Here is a 22,850-nt window from a genome sequence, read left to right as displayed (position 1 = left end):
TTTTAAATTAAAAATTTCTAGCAGAAATTATGTTGGAGAAGATATTTCCAATTGTGATACCTGATATTGGCATGGCTGCAGATGAAATGCTATTTTAGCCTTCTTTTTTGTACAAATTTAGCCACTGAATAATTACTATAAGCCAATCAAGTCAGATACAAGACTGGTTTTCAGAAATTTGGATCATACACCTCTTCCATGTATTTCAGTAGGAGTTCCACATATCCATGAAGGACTACACTACACTACAGAACAACAAACAACAGTTAAAATGCAAACAGAAGGCCTTCACACATATGAGACTAACTAGGCTCTCTTCACCCCTGCCTAAGCACAGGTTAGAAGACAAACAGTACGACTGTGCCTTCCCAGAGCAGGACTCATTTCAGCTAACCTGAGATACCTACAGCAGCCAGACACACATAGGCAGCTGAGCTCTCTTCATAATCTGCAGAAAGAAGTACTTTTAGATCACAATCCTATGCTTCAAAGTCTAGCTTTGATACACACAAGAGGTGGTTCATTCCCGACACTGAATAAAAAGGCAAATAACACATCTGAATAACTGCTGATAGGTGAATTTTACTTCCACCACCAGACTGCCTCATTTGGCGGTTTATTGGGTGGAAGCTGAAGCAGAACTATTTCCTGGCAATGCACAAATTTTAAAACCCTAGGTAAAAAAAGACCAAAACAACAAGGAACAATCACTTTTCACTATGAAATTATAATTTTCCTTACTTTGCATTTATACAAGGCAGCACAAGGTTGGGGTTTTTTTTCTGTTCAGCTGATCTCTGTAAATTCTACAGATGTTAGAAACATACATTAAGTTTTCAAACCAAGGCCTTTAGGAAAGCACCACATACATGTAACAGAGCACAGTTTCTCCAGCAGTGATATAATACAGAAGGTGCATTTGAATTAAGCATTAAAGTGCTGTTACTATCAGGAATCCTGACACTTGGCACTGCCTGAGGTTCAAACAGGATGGAGGGGGAGGAGGGAGGGAAGCACAGATGAAGGAGAAACACTTAGCGTGTGAAATGGTGTAGGCTCACCTTTCTCAACATGTCATTTTGCTCCACGTTGTGGATCTTGCCAGGGCTTATTTCCCCTTTGAGCGTGTACTCGAAGAACTTGCCGCTGACGTTGACCAGCAGGGTGGTGAAGGGCCTGTCCTCCTGAGAGCAGCTGAATGGTTTGTCATGGCCACTCGTGGAGGGAGTGCCATATCTCAGGATCACCCCAACTATGAGTCCTGGAAGAGAGGTAAAAATCCATGAGGCTGATTTGCTACTCCTGCACTTTAACGAGTTCCAATCATCATCCAAGGGATTGTGCATGAACTTTACAAGCATATGGGCATCATAAACACCTTGAAGTGAATTCTGCAGAGGAAGAGAGGCCCTGATCACATCAAAACTACCAGTGAATCTGAAGTATCTGGTACTTGACTGAAGTGACAAACAAATGGTTCCATTTCACTTTTTGTCTTCCTCACCCTCATTCACATGTCAAAAGTGCAAACCCCCAATCCCCCACACCAAATACATGTCACCTGCCTTAGGGCAGAACTGAGCAAACACACCATTGCCAGAAAACATCAACTGCTGGAAGCACGTGACTGTAACTGCTCTGGAATGGTGATGTTTGCCATGTTATTTTATGGCTGCAGCAAGAACACAGTTTTTAGTCTTACAATTCTAGGCCAGTAAACAATGCCTGTTGCACAATCTTCTGTGTACTCCACAAACTTTAAAACTAAGAGAGATGACATGCACAAAGAAGCCACTATATGACATTTGCAAGCATTTTCCACATTTCATATAAACAAAAATAAAATAAGGCGTAAATGAAATGAGCAATCATAAGAGATCCAGGATTCAGGAATATAGGACATATCACTTAGGCAGCAGAGAAAATCTAACCAGAAAATACTATCAATAACAAATGCATCAGACACAGTGACAAAAATAATTCCTAACTTAACGGCAAGGGGCTGGAGAAGCACAAAGTTCTAACTGAGTACCATCCCTGTTACAATGTACTAAGAAAAGAACATCTGCAGAGAGAATGTATAAGAACAGTCAAAGTGGTTTCGGTCTGGTAAGTAAACAAATTGATACCCACTTACTAAAGGCTCCCTGCTGCCTTAGGATGATCTGCAATTTAATCCTTGTTCCAGACAACTGCAAGATGAAGATGGATGTTTGGTGCTTTTGTTGACAAATCAGTAGTCAGTGTTGGGTTTGCTCCCTGTGACCCTCCCTCTGCATCCACAGTTTCCCCAGAGAGTAAATGAAGCTGACAGGTAGTAACCAAAAATACATTAGGTAAAACAAACAAAAGAATCTACCACACATAACAAAAACCCCAAATAGACTTATTATTATGACATAGGGCAAAGAGCAACCAAGCTGCGCCCCCAAAATACCAACCAAAGGAGCACATCTCATTCTCCTGAAGTTCCCAGTAACAAAACCATTTTAATGCAGGAAGATACAGCAGGTAGCAGCTGTGACACTAGTGGGAGGCTCTTCTCCAGCATTTCCTCTCTAAGAACAGAGCAGCAACATGATCATTCCAAAGTAACCAGAATATTAGGATACATTTTATTTAGAAAAGTGAAGTACATACTCAGAGAGAACACGGGAAGAGATCTCCTAAACAAGATAAATCTACTTACTGAAATTTCAATGCTACCAATTTAAATACAGATTTATAGAAGCATCTCCTAACACCACCAGAGTGTTTTGCAGCTATATATGATGGATGAGGCAGAAACACAGCTCTGCATAAAGTGGCAGTTTACAGCCAGTCACCTCTTGCACTACCAGTTATGGCTACAGACCCCTTCACCAACCCAGCCAAGCCAGCAGCCTAAGATTTCTGCTGCTCTCACCCTACTCACAGCTAGGAAGGGCTACACTCACAGAAGACATCAGGAAGAATGACTGTGGTAAAAATTGATCTAACCAACATCAGCCAGAAATCCTGTAGTAAATCAGAATGTAAAAAGAAAACTGTACAGATGAGCTTATACATCATTGTGGCATAAAGCAAATTCTGTATTCCTACTCAGCTGAGAATAGAAAGGGGGATACTGGTAGCTTCTTAAGGTCAGAGACTGTCCTTACTGAATGCATTGCAAAAGCAGCTGGGAAACCCCATTACTATTGCATTAGGAAGAGAAACCTGAGAGCAGGAGGTGATTGCACAATGCAACTGGATATAATCCACTTGCACATTCTCCTCCATAGTAAGATATACCAGTTATATGACAATTATATTCATAACTAGTACTTTGCATTTGAAGTGAAACATTCTATCCCATATCCTCACTCTCCCTTGGCCCAGTAGCACAGCTACAGGGAATTTTCATATACCTCTTATTGATAAAACAGCAAAATGGATGAATTTTTTTTATACTGAGCACCATGCAGTTTAGGAACATGTGGTCTCTGCTGCCTTGCAGCAGGATGCACCTGCACCTTTGTTGAGGCAAAAGGCTGTCAGAAGCAGTCAAGTGGGTAAAGCCACCCACAGCTCAGTCATTAAAGGAAATATGTATGAAAACAGAAGGGGCCCAAGAAAGACACAAATTCCACAGCCAGTTTCATTAGGAAAATACTAGACATTTGTTAGTTCAAAAGATGAATCAGAAGAATGGAAAGCTCCCTGATTTTACAGAGGTACAGGCACACTGCTATATACATCATATAGTCCCAAACCAACAGGTTTTGAATATTGAAGTGAAACATTAAAGCACCTATTTGACTCAAGTCGTTAGTGCTTTTCCTAAAAATATTTGAAGTCTTCACAGAAAACTATTTGGAAGAATTTTCTGTTTTCTAATGAACATTGCATCTTTTACACACTAACTAAAGTTACTGGACTTGTTACATGATTTCTATCTGGCATCTCACTTGATAATACGGCATCAACAAAGCACAGCCAGCTCAGTCAGCTCCCCAAGATCACAAAAAACTAAAACCACAAATGCTCTTCAGGCGGAAGAGACTGCCGGATTTATAGCCTCAGGAAGGATGTCCTCCTAAGCTGTCTACCATTAGGTGTTATACAGAAGACCAGGGCATCCTCCATAATTCTCCCTGGACATTTGATTTCAACCATTCTTGAAACATGAGAGTTGCAGTTGAAGAACAAAAGTAGAATACGAATACAAAGAGAGATACCTGGAATTTTTCAATGGATATGCCTAGACTAAGTCTTACTTATAGGCTGTTAACATAAGTACAAATTCAGTATAGTTCTGTTGTTTATTTGGAAGCAATGAATGGCTGCTGGAACGTAGGAACAGATACAGAAGAATCAGTACATAAACTCTGTATTACTCCTACCCAAGGTGTTACTGCTGAAGAGCTTATGGAGAACCTGGAACAAAAGCAAATATTTGTCTCACTGCTTAAGAACACACTACATCTTCAAAAAATGAACCTCTAGGCCAGATAAATCCAGCACTGCCTTTTATGGCAAGACTGCAACAAGAGAGAAACAGCTATAAATGGCTACAAATACTTCAAAATTTGAGAAGGGCCTTACTTTCAAAGTTTTGGGTTGTGGTAGCTATTGCAAGGGTAAGTCTGCTTCATTGCTCAAAGACTCTTATGAAGGATTATCTCAAAAACTAATACTTACTAACCTGTATGCATGACTTGCATTCTCATGTTTAATAGAGAGCATTTATGCCAGCAGCTGGCCTATGCAATGCTGATCATGGAGGTTGGTATAGAAAGAACATCTTACTAAAAATGAAGTGTTAAATCCTGGGAATATTTTGTCCCTTCTGAAACAAATCACTATTGAAAAAGAAAAATATTAGATTTCAGACATAGTCATAGAATCATTTAGGCTGGAAAACACCTAAGATCACAGAGTCCAACTGTTAAATTGGCACTGCCAAGTCCACCACTAAACCATGTTCCTAAGTGCCACACCTACACAACTTTTAAACACCTCCAGGGATGATTACTCATCCACCTTCCTGGGTAATTCCAATTCTTGATCTCAGTGAAAAAAAATAATCCTAATATCCAATCTAAACCTCCTTTGATGCAAACGGATTGGTCAACATCAATCTAACAATACACCATTTAAAATCTCATCTTTACTTTTGGTTTTGTCTGAGTACAGAAGTCACTGAAGCGAGAACATGAATTCAGAAAGGCACACATAACCACGAGTGCCTTTATCTGGTTAGGGCTGTGGTCTGTGTGATTTCCAGCCCAGTTCTCTGCTGAAGCAGCCCTGAGGTTCCAGGGAGTGCCAGCTGGCAGCTGACTGCAGGAGCCAGAGGCATTCACACTTCACATCACACGGTCTGATCAGTGAATTCAACTTGATCTGTGACTCGGTGGAGTGGATCAATCCGTGAACTCAAACCTGTTTAGATACAGTTTCTTTCACACAATTCTGGTAAAGAGCCAGGTGCTGAAAGCTGAGGGTCCTTCCCTTCCAACCTTCAAACTGAGGGAGACTTGGTAGAGATTTTACTGCTCTTTGCAGCTACTCTGGGGAGACAGAGAAGAGAGGGACAGAATCTTCTGGAAAGCACACAGTGATTAAAACTAAAGAAAACAAACCTGTTGCAATGCAGGTGAAAAAAAATTAGGCAAGGCTTGTTTTTTAAAACAATGACGTGGCTAGGCACCAGAACAGGCTGTCACAAAGGCTGCATAATCTCCTTCCTTGCATATAGCCAAAACTCACTTGAGTATGGCCAGGAGCAGCCCAAGCTGTGGGGGCCTGCTGCAGGCAAAGGGCTGGACAAGACTACCTCCTAAGGTCTTTCCATGAACATTTGGACCCCTCATACTGCAAACAATTCTTTTAAATCACCTTAATTGCTTTCTGGATCAGGTCTTGGGGCTATCTGTTGCTTTGGAGCTGGTTTTTATTTTGCTTAAATGACAGACTGCTCTCCTAACTCAGTAAGTCAGAACAAGAGAAATAGCAATGAGAGTCATCATAAAAGCCAAACAGATCCAGCAGGCTAGGAGGGGCTGCTTTTACTGCCTCAGTCCAGCCTGGATTGCCACCTGCCTTGGGCCTCAACTGACCCTATCAAAAGCAGGCAAAAGGGGTGACCAGGAGATATTCAGCTAATTCCACAAAAGTACAGTAAAGCAGGTACTGTGATACCTCAGATCAAGCACCTGTTACTAGTACTTCTCTCTCTTATTTTTGTCTTTTTTTTTTTTTAATGCAACAGAAGTATCTTTTGGAAGTGACACTAGAGCAAACCACTTCACGGTTTGTGAAGCCCAGCAACACTGTCAGTGGTGTCAGTCTTGGCTTGGCAGAGTTTGTCATCCCTTAGTGCAGCTCACACAGAGGCAGAATAGCACATTCTATTACTGAAGAAGCTGGTGTCCAGGTACATAGAGAGTAAAATACTGCTCACTTTTGAAAATACACACAAAGAATGTGGGGGGGAAGAAAGGATTTCTTATGTTTAAAAGTCTAGGTTTTATTTCCCTACTTCCAAACTGAACTTTCTACCAGCTTGAGGGCAAAGAAACAAAGCTTAAAAAACTTGGCAAGAAGGATGAAAGAAAGTCTTGTATGTATTTTCAAGGTGAAAGACTAATAATAATACGCAGTGTTTATCACATGGATCATTTTTCTTCTGGATGTTTGCGTGCATCAAGACATCACACTTTTGCTTTATATAGCCCAAGCACCAACAAATAAAGTATTTTTCCTATTACAGTGTCATCCTTTGAACATCACAGTCTATACCTTCAAATTTCGCAGTGATTTTTGAGGAAGTTTCAACACTTGTACAAAACACTTCAAGCATTTTTTTGATCCAGAACTGAGCCAGTAACACTGTACATTATTAAAAAAATAATCAGTTCACATGTTACATACCATCTCCAGAGGCACTAACAACTCACTCCCTATACCTATATTTGCTTGCCATTCAGTGTACTACCCTGCACAGGAGGGCAGAGGAACACCACTATACAACCACTTGAAGAAGGGTTAAGCCAGTGTCTGCAGGTCTCTGATAGCATCTGTATTTCCCATATACTCAGCACTGGTGAGGCCACACTTGGAGTCCTGTGTCAAGTTCTGGGCACCTCACCTCAAGAAGAGCACTGAGGGGCTGGAGCAAGTCCAGAGAAGGGCGATGGAGCTGCTGAAGGGTTTGAAACACAGGTCCTGTGAGGAGCAGCTGAGGGAGCTGGGATTGCTAACCTGGAAAAAAGGAGGCTCAGGGGTGACTTTATCACTCCCTAGAGTCACCGGAAAGGAGGCTGTAGCCAGGGGAGGGTCAGCCTCTTCTCCCAGGCAGCCAGCAACAGGACAAGAGGAAATGGCCTCAAGCTGTGCCAGGGAAGATTGAAGCTGGACATTAGGAGGAATTTCTCCACAGAAAGGCTGATTAGACATTGGAACAGGCTGCCCAGGGAGGTGGTGGAATCACCATCCCTGGAGGTGTTTAAGAAACAACTGCATGTGCCACCCAGTGCCATGGTCTATTGGCATGGTGGCGTTAGGTCCCAAATTGGATTTGATCTCTGAGGTCTTTTCCAACATAATTGTGATTCTGTGATTCTGTATTGCACTCAGCATGGCTAATCATCAACTACTTTCTCAATGGTGCAATGTTGCCTCTGTGGCATGCACCAGCTTGTCACATCACTGCAGAAAATGCAAACTTTGAAAAAGGGGAAGCAGTTTAAGTGCAGCAGTGTGAGCACGTAATAAATCCTCACTATACTTCAGTTTAAAAAAATTTAAAACCAGCCTTTTTCAACAGGAAAGAAAGGCAGAGGATGCCAATTCTTGAAGTCTGGAAGAAATTTTGAGGCTATCCAGACCCTAAAATTCTGAATAACAAGTTCAAGGTCATGCTTTGTCATTGCCTTAGGGCTATTTTTAGATAAGGAAGTTAAAAGACAATAAACAAGTGGGTAATTCTTCCTCCTTGTAGGCAGACAGCACTATGCTATCAAGGGCATCTTTGTAATAAGCATTTTATTCACTTTTAAAATAAGCCAAACTAAGCATAGTTCTGAATTTAAATAAACAGATTACACAAAAACTTATTGGCACACTGAAATATTTGGCAGAACCAAATATCAAATTAACTTGCTGGCTTTGTGCTGCCAGACACATGCGCAGTGTGCACTTGTGCCTTCTCACAAGCCCTTGATTCCAAAAAACTCACAGGAGTGTAGGGATCTAGTTCTTTTTCATTTTGTGTCATGTTGTGTGATTTACATATACGTATAGCAAAATGGTAAAAAAAAAACTATGAACTACAGGGGCAGGCAGGTGTGCTTTATTCTGTAATGCGCATTCTTACTGACAGTGGGGTTAAAGAACAGGTTCAAAGCAGAAATTTAAAACACAACTACCAGGAGATTTAAACAGAAGATTGTTTTGGAATTTCAAAAGTTAATTTCTGAAAAACTGTTAAGTTTCACATAAAGCCTTACATTTACACGGGAGATCTATAACCCCAGAAAAATTAGTTTGTTCCAAATAATTTGGAGGGATGAGTAGACTCTATTAGCAAGAGGGCAGCCACAGAAAGATGACAATAACTATGTGGCAAAATGACAGCCAGTACGAAAAATTGCTGGTTTTATTCTCACCTAGAATCTAAAATCCAGAAAAGACAAAAAAAAAAAGTTTAGCAGCATTAAAAAAACCCTAAACCCACAAAACACACACACCCCAACCCGACAGCATCTGTCAGACAGCCTGAACTGACAGGCAGCCCTGGGAGAAGCTGCTGTCCTGTGCTAATCACATGTGGCCTCTGGTCCAAGCACAGGACTATGAGTCAAGGCTCCTGAGCCAACCCCAGCCTTAGTAATGACTCAGTGAAAGACCTTGGACAAGCTACAGAAGACAATTTGAAGAGAATCTCAACTTAGAAATAAAATACTGCAGTTATAAAGGGCACAGGTATTTGTCAGAGATTAGAGAGTCTGCAACTGATTTCAGCTCAGGTGTTCTCAAGTTTAGTTACTGCATAATCATTGTTTCATGCAACACAGATTTAAGCATTTATAGCATTTGCTGTTAAATACTTAATAAATAACATTTAAAAGTTCCTTTATACTTTTCAAAATATAAGTTTCCCTCCTTATTTATAAAACCCAAGTAGTGAAAGCCATACATGTACCAATACCACATACGTTCCTAAAGGTGTGAGCAGCAATGGGCCATCACAAAGACAACAACCTCTGCTCACTGTGGCTCCCTTTCCTTCCTTCACACAGGAGTGATTCCCTAACAGAGTGCCAACTGCAACTGGTACCAGTCCCCTGCAGCAGCAGCTGAGCTGAAGCATTTCTTTCAACACAGACTTCTAAGCCAGATGAGTACAACCCCAAACATCACAATTCTTTCCCCCAGGCACATCAGTGACCATGCTGGCAGGCACCAGGAAGAACAGCAGGACCAGCCACAGGTTTTTTATTTTATTTTCATTATATGTATTAATATTAACATTATTTAATAATACATTATATTATATATGTATTGCATACATATTATTTCTATAATTGTGTATAACAAAGTTTTCAATTTAATCCTTGTGTTCCATTACTGCTTTTTCTCCCATTTGCATGTTAGAACACTCAGCATATCTCAAACAGCAGGCCACAGGTTCCTCAGTGTCTAAAAAATAATAATGTCAAGTCTTTTGTTACAAAAAGATTTACAGTAATAGCACCTGGCTCAGGCACTAGCAAGAAATTAGCTTTCCAGTTAAAAAAAAAAAAGCCCAGAAAAATAATTATTCCCCCCTCCTAAAGCTTCAGCAGAAGGAGTTATTAATCTGTCATTGCAAGGAGTCAGACTTCAATCTATAATCCAATTGAAACTCATTAAGCAGCAACAATCTCTTTCCTGACACTGTCATTTAATTTTGAGGGTTTGAGTAAAGGCGAGGAGGAAGGGGGAAGGGGCAGGAACTGCATCCATGTTGGTACAGTTTTGGGTTCAGAGATCCCACAATAGCTACAAGAAGTGTATCTGGGTCTGTTTTCTTACTAGGAACATTTTGACATCCCATCCTCTGGCCTTCGCTCACTTGTAGAAAATAACATATGTGTGGAGGCCTTCATCCTAAAAACCATTTCGGGGAACTTCTGATTAGGATAGGGGTCAAAACAAAGTCTTAGGAGGAAAAGGACAAGAAGAAATTTGAACAAGGTGAATGAAATAAAACCCACACCAGAAAAATTCTCCTTGAGACAACTAAAAACATTCCAGTATGTCTCTTCCCAAAGACCTTTTTGCACCAAGCCCTTTCCAGTTACCAACAACACAACCTTCTATATGAAGAGGCAACAAACGTTTCAAGCTGACTGAATTTTCAAGAAAACAATTTTTTGCTGAGGCAAGCCCCATGTTCTGTAGCTGTGGGCCCAAAAGCAACCAGCACTTGTAGATAAAATGGTTTGTGGCTTACAGAGAAATGTACTGACCCAAAAGACAGAAATAGCAGAAAGATGACAGCTCTGGCTTTCTGTGATCATTATATCTGACCATAGAAGCTTTGTTATTACAGCATCCAAACACACACAGTCCAACAAAAGATCTACCCCATCTCATAGAGGCAACCTGCCCCTTTCAGATATGCCCCAAAGCAGAGCCAAGAAGCCACATGTTTCCTGTTTCTCCTTTCTGGGTGACTGCTCTGAGCACAGGCACTTCATTGACCATGGCCTTCTCACAACCACACCACAACTGTCACTCCCACTGTACAGATGTTCTAGCATCCACCCCACTATATCTGCTTTGAACTGAAAAAAGCTGGCAAATGCTCTTCTAGGACCTTGTGGACAGCTGTCCAGAGGAGCAAAGGAATGTACTATTACTTGTATTCATATGTAGTTCAAAATTGAAGCAGTTTTTTAGTACTAACTGCAGAAGCCATTACTTCTGCCACAGCCTGCAGTGCATGAACGGTTTCACAACACTTCTGCCTTGCAGACTGATTCCCATGAGTTGGAGAAGAAGAAAGAATGCACTTTGAGCAGTAACAAAAAAAAGCTCAGCCTGCTTACAAAAACCACTTTGTCCAGAGGTCCCACAGCTGCAATTCCCAACCTCCTACACAGCTCATTACCACCCTTCTTCTTTCCTCCTAAATTGGCACAAGATTTACGTTTTTCCAGCTGAGCTCACCCTACAGTTCCTAGCCACTGACTTCTTGCTCTGCTCCCACTACACACTGATGTTTCCTTGCCTGCTCCCAACAGATCTCAGGTGCTGCTGCAGCCTGACATTTCTGCCATCCCTTACATCTTTTTTAGCCCCAGCGGTGCCAACAAGGTGCCCGAGGAATCACATCCATTTCATCTCCTCTGTCCATGCCACCCCAACACGTCACATTGGTGGCACAGAAGTGGATGGGAACCTATCATTTCATGTTTGCTCCTAGGCAAAAGGTGTCAGATGAGGGCTAATAAAACCAGATTTACTAGAGATGAAGAGCAGCCAATTGCTGCTACATGGAATAATCTGTCCCACTGACATCCAGGGCAGGTACTGACACCACAGGGCTTTGGTGCAAGACCCCTCAGCAGGACAGAAAAAGGTAAGGAGTAAAACTGCCTTCCAAAGGCTGATCCCACCTACATGAGCAGAATCATCATGCACCCTATGAGCTTCCTCCTAAACAAATAATTTTAAGTGTGTAAACCATATTTTTTATTCATGCTGTCTTTTTGCCATTCATTCCTCTCCCCTGCATATTCTCTTGAACAACCTCAAGAACAAACAAACTCTAAGGTTAAGACAGCAAGTTTTCCCATACAGTTTCAACACAACAGCTCTCAGCCCTACACTAAAATTATGGGTTTGGACATGTGCAAAACAATCACTATAAAGCAATTCTTGCATCCAAGGTAGATGAGTACCTTGTCAGGAAGATATCAAGCCAGAAGAAAGATCTTCATTTGACTTTTTTCAAACCACAGCACTTTCAGGGCTGTTTCAGATAAGCATGACCAGAATATCCTCCAAAATTCCTTAATATTTTCTCATTACATGATTCATATGAATTCAAAAATATCCATTTTCATCAATAAAACTATGTCTAACCAGTTCAGTTGAAAAATTTCTTAAGTCAACTTGCTCTTTAGATAATTCACTGCACATGATACTTCTAACAACCCATGAATTTAATAAAAACTCAGGAATTTATACATTTGCCGTGAGAAGTATAAAAAACTCCCCCTTGACATAAAACTAGAGGATGGTATGGATCCACAGCCATGCTCACAACGAAGGACAGAGAGCAGCAGGTCATGAAACCAAGCACTGTTGCTCACCATGCACATCCTTTACCCTTTCTGCATACATAACTTTAAGTAGGCTGCCACAGATATGAGTAGCACTGCTCAGATATAACCTTCAGAGCCTTCTCTTTCCACTTTTCCATTTAGATTTTTCAAGTCAAATACAGTATCAGCTAATTCTGGCTTCTATTCAATTTCACTTCTCCAAAGACTAAGAAAATTGCATGACAAAATAATACAAGTGCCAGTGACAGCAACATGTAATAGATTAGAATGCATTTTGTCCAGTTTGCAACGACCATCCCAAACCACAGAAAAAGCACCTCATTTAACAACAACGTGCCTGCTAGGGCCCTGCTATCAGATAAGTAGTTGAAACTAAGAGAAGAAAAAAAACCCCATAGAACAATGGTATGTATAGATAAAAGTTTACTCCACCCTGCCCTAAGTGCTCAGACAATCTATATCCATCAACACTGCTCATGGAGAGAGCTACTTTGGAGAACATGCAACTGGATTTTTGGGTTTAAAAGTTACATGCTAGTACTGCTGCTTTCGGACAGCATGGTTAAGAGGCAAATTACTAATTAGCTTCTTGGAGAAGCTCTTCTTGAAACTTGAAAAAGTATTTATTCCAAGATTTTCTGCCATGTGAATTTGCAGGTTAAATGGCAGTGTATGGAGCACTTATTAACATCCTCACAGCACAAAAGCTTGACCAGTATCATAAAGACCTCAGATTTACTCCAGTGGAGGTAAAGGATCTAGGGCAACTCATTGCAACTCCTAGTTTGCCTCCACCAAGCTTTGGTTTGGTACCAGCCCTCTGTATACCTTGACATTTAGGGAAGCCACTGGAAGTGGAGAGTGGCACTTGCCCAGAGGCAGCAGGAGACAGAGTTCTCATCTCTTCCTCTTCCAAGCCTTAAAACAAAGAGAAACCAGCCTAGGATTTCCCATAATTCCCATTGCTACTCAAAGCACCAAGTCAGAAAATAAATAACTTTTCCTTTCAGCCCACTGCTTGAGGCTTCCAGTCCAGCACAGCATTTTCAGCACAACATGATACCTTTTATACCTCAGAAGAAACGTTTTAATGCCTCAAAGTATTAGAGTTGAGTTCATATACACCTCATAGGCAGAAACTGAATATCTTTTGTGTAATTCATGTTAAAAAAGTTACAGATGTGCTTTAAATGAAGTTCATTTTTTTTCAGACACAAAGTCCCTGGTGCACTTGAAGAGAGTTCTGATTTAATGATTTGCCTTTTAAAAGCCATTAGCAGTTTGCAGCAGCTCCCACACATTTATCATCCATGCTGTGCATCACGATGGGTGGGGAAAAAAGAAAAGTACACAGCTGCAAACAAAACAAATTAAAGTGTTGAAGAGTTAGAACTGACTTAAGTCTGACAAACAAATCTAAAAGTTCAAGCTCAGATTCAGTTTAAAGACTACTAGGACAAAACATTTGCAACTTAAAATTGTCATAGCTACAGAGAAAAAGCAATGACCAAAAATGTACTCAAGCCTCCAGGGCAAAAAAAGAACAAAAAAAGGGGAAAATTGCTTTTTTTTTTCCTTAGATGTCAGCTGAATGTTACTTGCTAAAACCACTTTTGAGACCTAAAAAAGCCACTTCCTGGGTTTAAAGACTGAAATGTTTTGGAAGAGTTTTAGAAAACTCCCAAACCACATAATAGAGCTTTTCAGTTCCCGCTACACAGCTTCTTACACAAAAGTAACTCAAAATGTGATCACCTATAGCATGGATTGCCTTGGTGAAATATACCCATTTAGTGACAAATACTTTTAAATTTGTGCATTACTTTCTACTGGCTAAGGGTTTGCAGAATGATGTCAGATTTTTCACTTAGACTGTCCAATAATCAGGAGAGGCAGTAGTTTCAAAAACAGTCTCCAAGCTAGCAGATCTGGAGTACACAATGCAAGGGATGAACATTTTCCACTATGCCAAGTCCAACTGGTGGGAACCTGCAGGATTTTAGGATTAGCAATCCTAAAAATTGATTCCTGTGTATACAAAGATGAAAAGAGAGTTCAAATCAGAAGTTTGGAATGAAAGCTGATTCAGACTATATTTCTGTAAGATTCTCCATGGCTTTTTCTAGGGACAAACACAAAAACTTGTTTTTAAAGCAGGCTCAGCTGCTTTTTCCTAGCACATCAGCAGACTTTCCAGCCCATCTGCTGCTTTCATGTTGCCATTTCACTGACAGATATGGGTTGCCCCTCTCATTCATCTCCTCTGTTCCCTGTGGAAAATCTACTCCCAGTGAATCATTCAGAACAAGTGGACAACCAGAACATGCAGGCTGCAGCACCACCTGGACACTCCTGATACTCATCCTCCTAAAAAGGCAACTTGAGTCCTGCCACAGTCCCCACTGACCAGGAGCAAACTCAGGGTCCTGATGTGCTATACAAAGTATTTGTTCTGCAAACTCCTTAAAAGTTCAATACAACAGGAGCATGGAGGCATGAAATTGATGACTGCTCTACCCATCACACATGCAAGCACAACTTTAAAGTGTCTGGTAAGAACTCTAACAAAAGTCAAAGTTGGTTTTTAAAAGAATTGCTCTGACTCTGGTTGCAGAGTATGAGGCTTATTAAATATTAAGGCCAGACAAATTGCAGAGATGTCAACAAGACTCAAGACTTTGCAATCCAATATTGACAGGCTGAGCAGTCACTGTGGTGTCCTCATCTAATATTGCTGTAGATTTTGCAAAAGGCGTAATTGCATAAAAAGTCATTTAATGTTTTTCCAGACAAGAAGTAGAAAATACTTCTGTCAGAACAACATTTCACAGTTCCAGTTTCTGAGGAAATGTCTCATAAAAGCAAGGCAATTACTATCAAATAAAATTTGTATAATTCTATCTTGCTAGACTTAAGCCCTATCCTCATTGACGCCTGTGCTTTAAAATAAATTTACTGGAAAAGATTAACTAGAGACCTCTATAAAAGATTTTTAAAGAGGATAAAAAAAAATACTTCTTTGATAAAAAAAAAACCAAACCAAAAAATTGGCAATAGTAAGAACAGTTATTTTAGCTGTTAAAAGAATCACTTACTACACTAGGAAGAAAAAAAATCCAAATAAAGTTATGAATATTTCCAAAGAGGCTTCCATAACAATTCTGATATTCATTATAAGAGATTAGAAACAGTTATATTTAGCTAGGCTTACACATTTACCTTGATCAAAACAACAGCACTGACTCACGGGACAGCAGAAAACCCTGCCCCAGATGCTGGGGCAGGGAGGGCACTGTGACATGGCTCAGAGAGCAAGGAAAAAGGCTGGGTGATGGCAAACTGTCTGACAACAAAGCAAAGACAAAATCATTCCCAAGAAGCAAAGTGCAAAGAAGCTGTAACCAAAACTGCATGGAGTTGTTGCATCCCCTGGCTTTTCTTTTCCCTCCATCACTGGTATCATTGCTTCATCTTAACTCCAATACCATGTTTCTCTGCAGAACACAGTTATCTAAAGCAAACTGAAGTGTTGCACTCTGGCACAAGCAGCACAACAAACTTAATTTCAGTTTGCTGTAGAAAATTGCTCTCCACTCCCAGCAATCAGCAGGCAGAACACGAGATCACTCTGCTGGGTTAGACAGCTCAAACACTAAATCCAGCCTCATTCCAACACATGCCTTGGATTTACTCTAAGATTAGCCTTGCTGCACCTCACAGAAGGTTGATGAGCACTAGGATCATGTCCAGTTTGTTGAAATTTGTTAAGGATACCAGCAAGGTGGGTCTCTTCCAAGAGTGACAAAGCCTTAAAGCAAAGCCATGCTGTCTGCTGAGTTAGATTCCAGGCTTGAGCCTATAAGAGCCACCAGGTGATGCCAACAACCACAAGTCCCTTTTCACCAGGGGCATGACTTGAACAAATTCATTCAGGAGTTTGGTTGAGAAGAGCAGTGGGCTTTCCAAGTTTCACTGACACATGAGAGCATATGTGGGAGCATAAGAAAAGAAAATCCCAATTGCAGGCATCAGAAAGGAGCAGGTGAAAGCTGCAGTGAATGCTTTAGATCTTGTTCCTTGCCACAACTCCTCACCTGCAAGATGAAGCCACAGCACTGCTCTATAAAGGCATCTCAGGGATTGATGTGAACCTCAAGAGTAGCCATCACATTCCCAAAGAATAGAAGGAATGAAGAAAAGTTTACAGAAACTTGTTACACAATAATAGCTTGATATACCACATTCTCTGTGAGTCTCTGCTAGCAGCTAACAGAGACACCATGAGTAAAGCAGACTTTCAAGTCAACTGTTGGAGGTGATTTGCTATTTTGGATACACTATCTCCAACAGTATCTAGGAGCTGCTCGAAATACTTCAGTCTCAGACAAAGAACAAGTTGGACTAGTGCAGCTGAAGCACAGGTGAGGCACAGTGGAACAAGCACAATGATGCATTTCCTTAGAATGGACAGAAGCAGTGCACAGGTTGATCTGGTAAACTTTCAGAGTATGAATATGACAGTCATTATTTCTGCAGTATCCAGATACCTGGTGAAATGTCCTAGGAGGCCAAATGAACGTGGGGTATAGTAATATTGGACATTGTTATTCAATTTTCTGTGCCAGGAGTAGCATGGAAGCTGGTTCACACAAACATACTATACAGTCCCGTTCCTTCAGTGTGACCTGTCAAAATCCTCAAGCAGGAAAATGAAAAAAAATTTATCTGTGACATGGCTATAGTAATACAAATCCAGCCTGACAGATAACAGCTGGGCAACTGATGTCTACAGAAGTGCAAATATTCAATTAACAACATCTCTGAGCAATAATCACAGGTGTCCTGATGTCAGGAAATGCAGTCACACCATTACCTGTCAAACCAGAGAACACACACACATTAGCAGAGAACTGCAAAAAAGCACAACACTGTGTGTGCTCCAGCCTAGCACTAGCAGAGATCCTAAAGATGGCAAGTATATACAAAATAATTTCACTGAAAAGCTGAAGAAAACTGTGTTCAAAATATGCACCTAAGTGGCTTATATAGCACTGTGTCTTCATCAAGGGAAAACCTTTCCCTGTTGCTTGCTTCCTGTCCTCTCTCTCCATCTCTCTGAAATAGCTGCTGTTTTCAAGCTCTTAGTCTGCTGTTCAAAGGCCTTCATGCAAGAGTTGTCAGTAACAAACTACCAGCAGCAAAATACTGTTCAGAGAAGATTGCCTTCAAAAAGCACCACTAACATTCACCACTTCAGTAGCTGCATCAAAGTCTTGCTATATTTGCTTGTTGACTCAACCAGAAGAGATTCCATAGTGAAATCTCAAAGGCAAGAAAACCTTCTTCAGACCAGAATATCAATACTGTTTGCAATAAATGACACTCACTGAAATGCTGTATTTTTACTACATATATTTTGTTTGTGCAGTTGTTAAACCAGCTACTGCCAATGGAATCAGAAGTGTACCAGACACTACTCACCCATACACTCCAAAACACTTAGAAAACAATTTCAATGCAATTCCCTATTTTAAATCATATTTTACTAGCTTCCTGTGTTTTATCTATTTGAAGTGTTGGTTGTAGTTGAACCAGGTTGTTAACATGAGATGTTCCTAAATTGTTCCTGTAATGGAGCACTGGGAAGTGCTGTGTGCCACCTGAAAGTACAGCAACCACCCAGTGGTCATTTACTCCTGATTAACATCTTCTGCAGAAGAGATTGTTATCACTGAGGATAGAGCTGCTAAAGTGCTTTATCCAAACATCATGGAAAAAAATCTGCATTTACCAACACCTACCACACCAAGGCCAAATTGGAATATGGAGGTACACAACTCTTGGTCACAGTACTATTTATATCTGAGAAACACAGGGAACATTTCAGACTCCAGAATCAACTCTGATCTTCAGCCAGCACAGCAGAGTGTTCCTTGTTCAGTGCTGCTGGCATAGCACAGTGCAGCATCCCACTCAGAATTGCAAGCACCTTTCGATAAGACTTGTCTGATAAGCACAGCTAGCAATGAAAAGTAGAAATAAAATCCAAAATTACAAGCTTTCAGTGAGAAATAAACAAATCAATCACACTTAGGAAGAATGACAACATGTGCTGTACTAGTGTGTCTTGGACTATACACCATCTCTGAGTACTCTACTGTGCTTTTAATAAAAAGAGTATGTTACCCAATGCTAACATTTTTTTCAGCACAAATACTCCACAATATACTGACAACTGAATAAATGTCCAGGACAATCTGCCCATTCATGACCACTGGAGTTCATCATTCCTACTTATCCTTCATCCTTTGCAGATGCAGAAATCCTTATGAATGCAGGCTTTCTTCAGATTGTAAAGAAAGGCAATAGGGCCATACTGAAAATCAATCCAAAGAAAATCCAAGCTTTCAGAGCAGGCACTGAAGATTTGCTGATCTGTACAATGGTCAGCTAGAAAGCATAAACATTACAAACAAAACAGGAAAATGGTGGGAATTGAGTAAAAATGGCTTATGAAGCACCATCATTTAAATGTATTTCAAAAATCACATGTGGTTCTCTATGAATAGAGTCTTTTCACAGTACCTTCCCTCCCAAATGCGCAGAAGGGCTACCTTTCCCCATTCCTTTTTATTTAGGGATCAGTAACTCACAGAAAGAAGGAATGACAAAAATAAAGAGAGGTTACAGATATGCTGAAACATTGTTGCAGGTATTGTAAAGCTTTCTGCCCTTTCTGTACAAAAGTATTTCAGGTCCTGATGTGTGCTGAAGCTGCAGCAATTAAAATAGTTCTTGAGAAAAGAAAAATTATTGCTGCAATGCCTATTCATGCCAAGGACCTCAAGAGAATTACTGCTTCAGTGAGCCTTTTTCAGCAGCAGGCAAACCAGCTTCACAGGGCTTTTGATGGAGGCAACAGAAATTTAAAAAAAAATCTCTCCCAAATGCTAAAAATAAATTACACAATTGTAAATGCAACCCAGTAAAAAGATTTTTTTTTTGCCTTTAACAAGCCATATCAATTTAAGAAAGAGGAATTATTGTGAAAAATGAGCAGGTTAACAATAAATGGGAAATCAAATTGGATAACTGCTCCTTACAGTGAAGTTTTACCTAGCTGTTAGACTCAAGTATAGAGAACCAGTTTTAGGATTAGAGCTAATTATCCTGAGAAAGCAAATAGACTCTTCAGCCTACCATATTCTTCATACAATAGCTGTAATATTTCAAAAGGAACAACAGGACTTTTGGGATGAGCACAGCATTATCATTGTTACCACAGTGTTTCAGCCTATGAGATCCAGATGGGTGCAGGAGAAACTGTCATATTTGTTACAATAGCAAAGCACTGACAAAAGGTGTGCCCAATTGCTCATGCTAAATGCTGACAGACTGAGCAGCCAGATCATTGGGAAAACACTCAGAGTGTCAGGCTGCCAAGCTGTAGGCCACAAACATAATTAAAAAAAAATTGGCAGACAATATCACCACATATATAAAATTCACATATTCATTATCCTGCATAATGACTGGTCACTACTAAAGTATTTGCCTTGAGGACTGGATTTAATTTTGATTACTCTGAGTAAAAGATCATATATTCCAGCAGTCTAAGTGGAAAATTTAGCATTAAATTCAACTGAAAGTTAACAAGGTGTGCCACAATCCTTCTGCCACAACAGTAACTAAAACGTGCACCAAATAAATGGAAATAAAGGACTGAAGATCTTGCAACATGAGTAATGCACACAATGGCCAAGATGAAGGCACTTGTGGCAAACACCAAAACCCCACGAGGCAGGAAAGCCCCCGTTGTTTTACCAATACTCAGACACCCTTGAAAAAAAAAATAAAAATTAGTCACCTCTTTTTATAATAGTTTATTAGAAAGAGAGAGCCACAAGAAGTCACTCCACTCCTCTGTGCTGGGTTAGGATTCATGGGCACTCCAGCACCTCTACAGTCTCTAACTCACACTTCTCTGTAAGAGACGCAGCAGCCCACCCGCTTTGCATGGCTATAACAAAGGAAAATGGATGTGTTGCAGGCACAGGTAGATATGCAAAGTCAGTTTAGCTGTGTGATCATTACAAGAGCAAAGAGCATGCACAGCATCAACTGCTTCAGAGCAGAGGTTCCGCTTTTCCTGGAACTGTAAAGACAGCACTGACGGAAATCACTGAGCAAGGACAGAATCACAGCTCACGATCTGATTCAGCAGCGAGTTTCCCAAGCTATCTTAAGCAAACCTTTCCTGTTGCACTTCAGACCAAGTATTATTTTCCATCTTTAAGAGGCAAAAATTATAATGAAAACATTTTACAATGCTTGGATACTTGTCATGGAGCTGTAAATACACACACACTTTTTTTCCTCCCCCCATCCCATATAAACCCAGCAATAAAAACTGGGTTCCAGCTTCAGGCTGATGAGCAGCATTAGCCCAACTATTCCCCTACTCCCTGCTATCATACTATTCCTGTAGGTGTACCAAGCAAGGAGGAATACAAAGAAAAAAAAGCAGCAGCATAAACAGGTGACTAAAAATATTTTTAAGGCCTGAGCAATTTACTTGTGATGGTTCAGAGATGGTGCAACTGACACTGACTTCTGAAAACCTTTGTTGCTATTTACCTCAACAGCCTAACCCCAGTCACAGCCAGGACTCCCCTCCTCCATTGAGCTCCTAAGAGAAAGTGTTCTTTTTTCAGGATTTCCTACTTATTATCACAAAGATTTGAGGTTATGAACTGTGACCCACAGGCTAAGTAGAAAGGTCAAAAAAACCCCAAAAAACACAGGAATATAGCAAGGAAAACTAGGCTAGTAAATCAGAATATTTTTCTTATTTGCAGAAAACTCCTAGTTTTTCAGCCATTGATTTTCCACCCCTAAAAGAAATTCATATCATGCCCCCACCCCACCCCGATATTTCTGTGTTCCTATAGTCAGCATCTCAGGCCATTTCAATAAGTCTGACTGAGTCCTCTGCCTTCATCTCTCTCTGCAGACACAATTCAGCCAAGCATTTCTCCTTGGGGTAGCTTTTGCTGCAGGAATCTGTTCTGCAACTTCTTCTGGCCAGGCTAGGTGACTTCTTCAGTACTGGCTGGCCTCCTGCTCACTGAAGCTTACAACAAGACTGCTTGATTCTCAAGCCCATCAAATCCTAAGTCATAGATAAATTTTCCTGGCCAGTGTGACCACTTATCTAACAGAACATGTCCTGCAAATGTGACATCCTCGTAGTAACTCCTAGTCCAAGGAACTTGGTCAGTTCAAGTAACAGTACACGAATGAGCTTTGTTCCAGACATTACAGACATTTTAAAAATGATACCGTTTTCAAAATAATTTTCCTTAACTTTGAAGCCCAGTAGTATGGAATGGACCTCTGGCAAACTGCTGCTAACAGAAATAACCAGATCATTGCCTCCAAACCTCAAAAAGCCCCTGATTCATCAGGAACTTCCCATAAATCTACATTTGTCAACAAGCTGCTGTTCCAATCCTCTCAACCAGTAAGGCAAATAAAATGTAACAGGAAAACCACCTACAGTAAGAGCAGTCTAATTTAGGAGTGTACCTAACTATTAACTTCAGGTGTATCAGCTTTCCACCAGTCATATATTTATCTCAGTATATGATTCACAGACTTTTTATATTCTCCACACAACATACACTCAGTTTATGTATCAGGGCAACAGAACAATGAATCTAAGTTTTAGTTGAAATGTTTTTCTGGTGTTATTAAAAAAATACCATATCCACATGTAAAATGGATATGGTATTTTCTATAATAAATCAAATAGAAATAAATAGTGTTTCCAATCAACTGAAGCATCAGAAATCTGTCTCTGTGCTCAGACAGAGTATTACACAAGAACAGGCTATTCTGGAAAGTGAGCAATTCAGCTCTGAGGCGTGCATGTTGTGTGTGGGTACACACACGTGGGTCAAATGTGATCTGTTCAAGGATCAAAAATGCCATGCACGTGTTGCATCATTGGGATTCTAGCACCTTGACATAATTACAAAAGCTCTAATTATTGTTCTTATGCATTGCCCTTTCCTGCGTTTAAGTATTCTAAAGGTCTTGGAAGGTTTAACTTACTGAAAGACTGCTTTCTTTACAAACTTGCTATAAACTTATTACTTGTTGTAAATGTTACAAATTAACACAAATTTCCTTGCTGACTGTTCAAGAGAAATTCTATAACATAACCCTGGTGGTAAATACTCTCAGTGGTCCAAGTTTTCTTCTCATAGCTGTGAAATCTATACGTTGCTCATGACTCAAACTTTAAGCCTTTTTTTAAAGTATACGGGCTAAAAATTAGGTCTTGGTCTTGACACAGTCTATTCGCAAGTTAAAAACTGTTAGTTTGATTCTTGTTATGATTAAATGGTCCTAGAGATACCGGCATCTTTATCTTTCACTTTACTGAGGACAGCTGAGAACACAAAAACAGAGCAAGAGACGATCAGGGAAAAAAGTGTCTTATAACACAGACAACAAAAGTTTAATCTGGAGAAAATTCTCCTG

At 40.3% G+C, this 22,850-nt stretch overlaps 1 protein-coding gene across 2 annotated transcripts in view; it reads right to left on the bottom strand.

The window, feature by feature from the left end:
* SLC9A7 (solute carrier family 9 member A7) overlaps nt 1-22,850 on the bottom strand; it is a 69,836-nt gene that overhangs the window by 35,900 nt on the left and 11,086 nt on the right. For both annotated transcript variants that reach the window (XM_039725681.1, XM_039725679.1), the window contains exon 2: nt 1,062-1,261. In XM_039725681.1, coding sequence (XP_039581615.1) covers nt 1,062-1,261 — 200 coding nt within the window. The remainder of the gene's footprint in view (nt 1-1,061; nt 1,262-22,850) is intronic.

This window comes from Passer montanus, unplaced genomic scaffold, assembly GCF_014805655.1.
Source record: "Passer montanus isolate IOZ18808 unplaced genomic scaffold, ASM1480565v1 scaffold56, whole genome shotgun sequence".
Taxonomy (NCBI): Eukaryota; Metazoa; Chordata; class Aves; order Passeriformes; family Passeridae; genus Passer; species Passer montanus.
The sequence above is the reverse complement of the archived record's forward strand: the minus strand, read 5'-3'. Positions and strand labels throughout refer to the sequence as shown.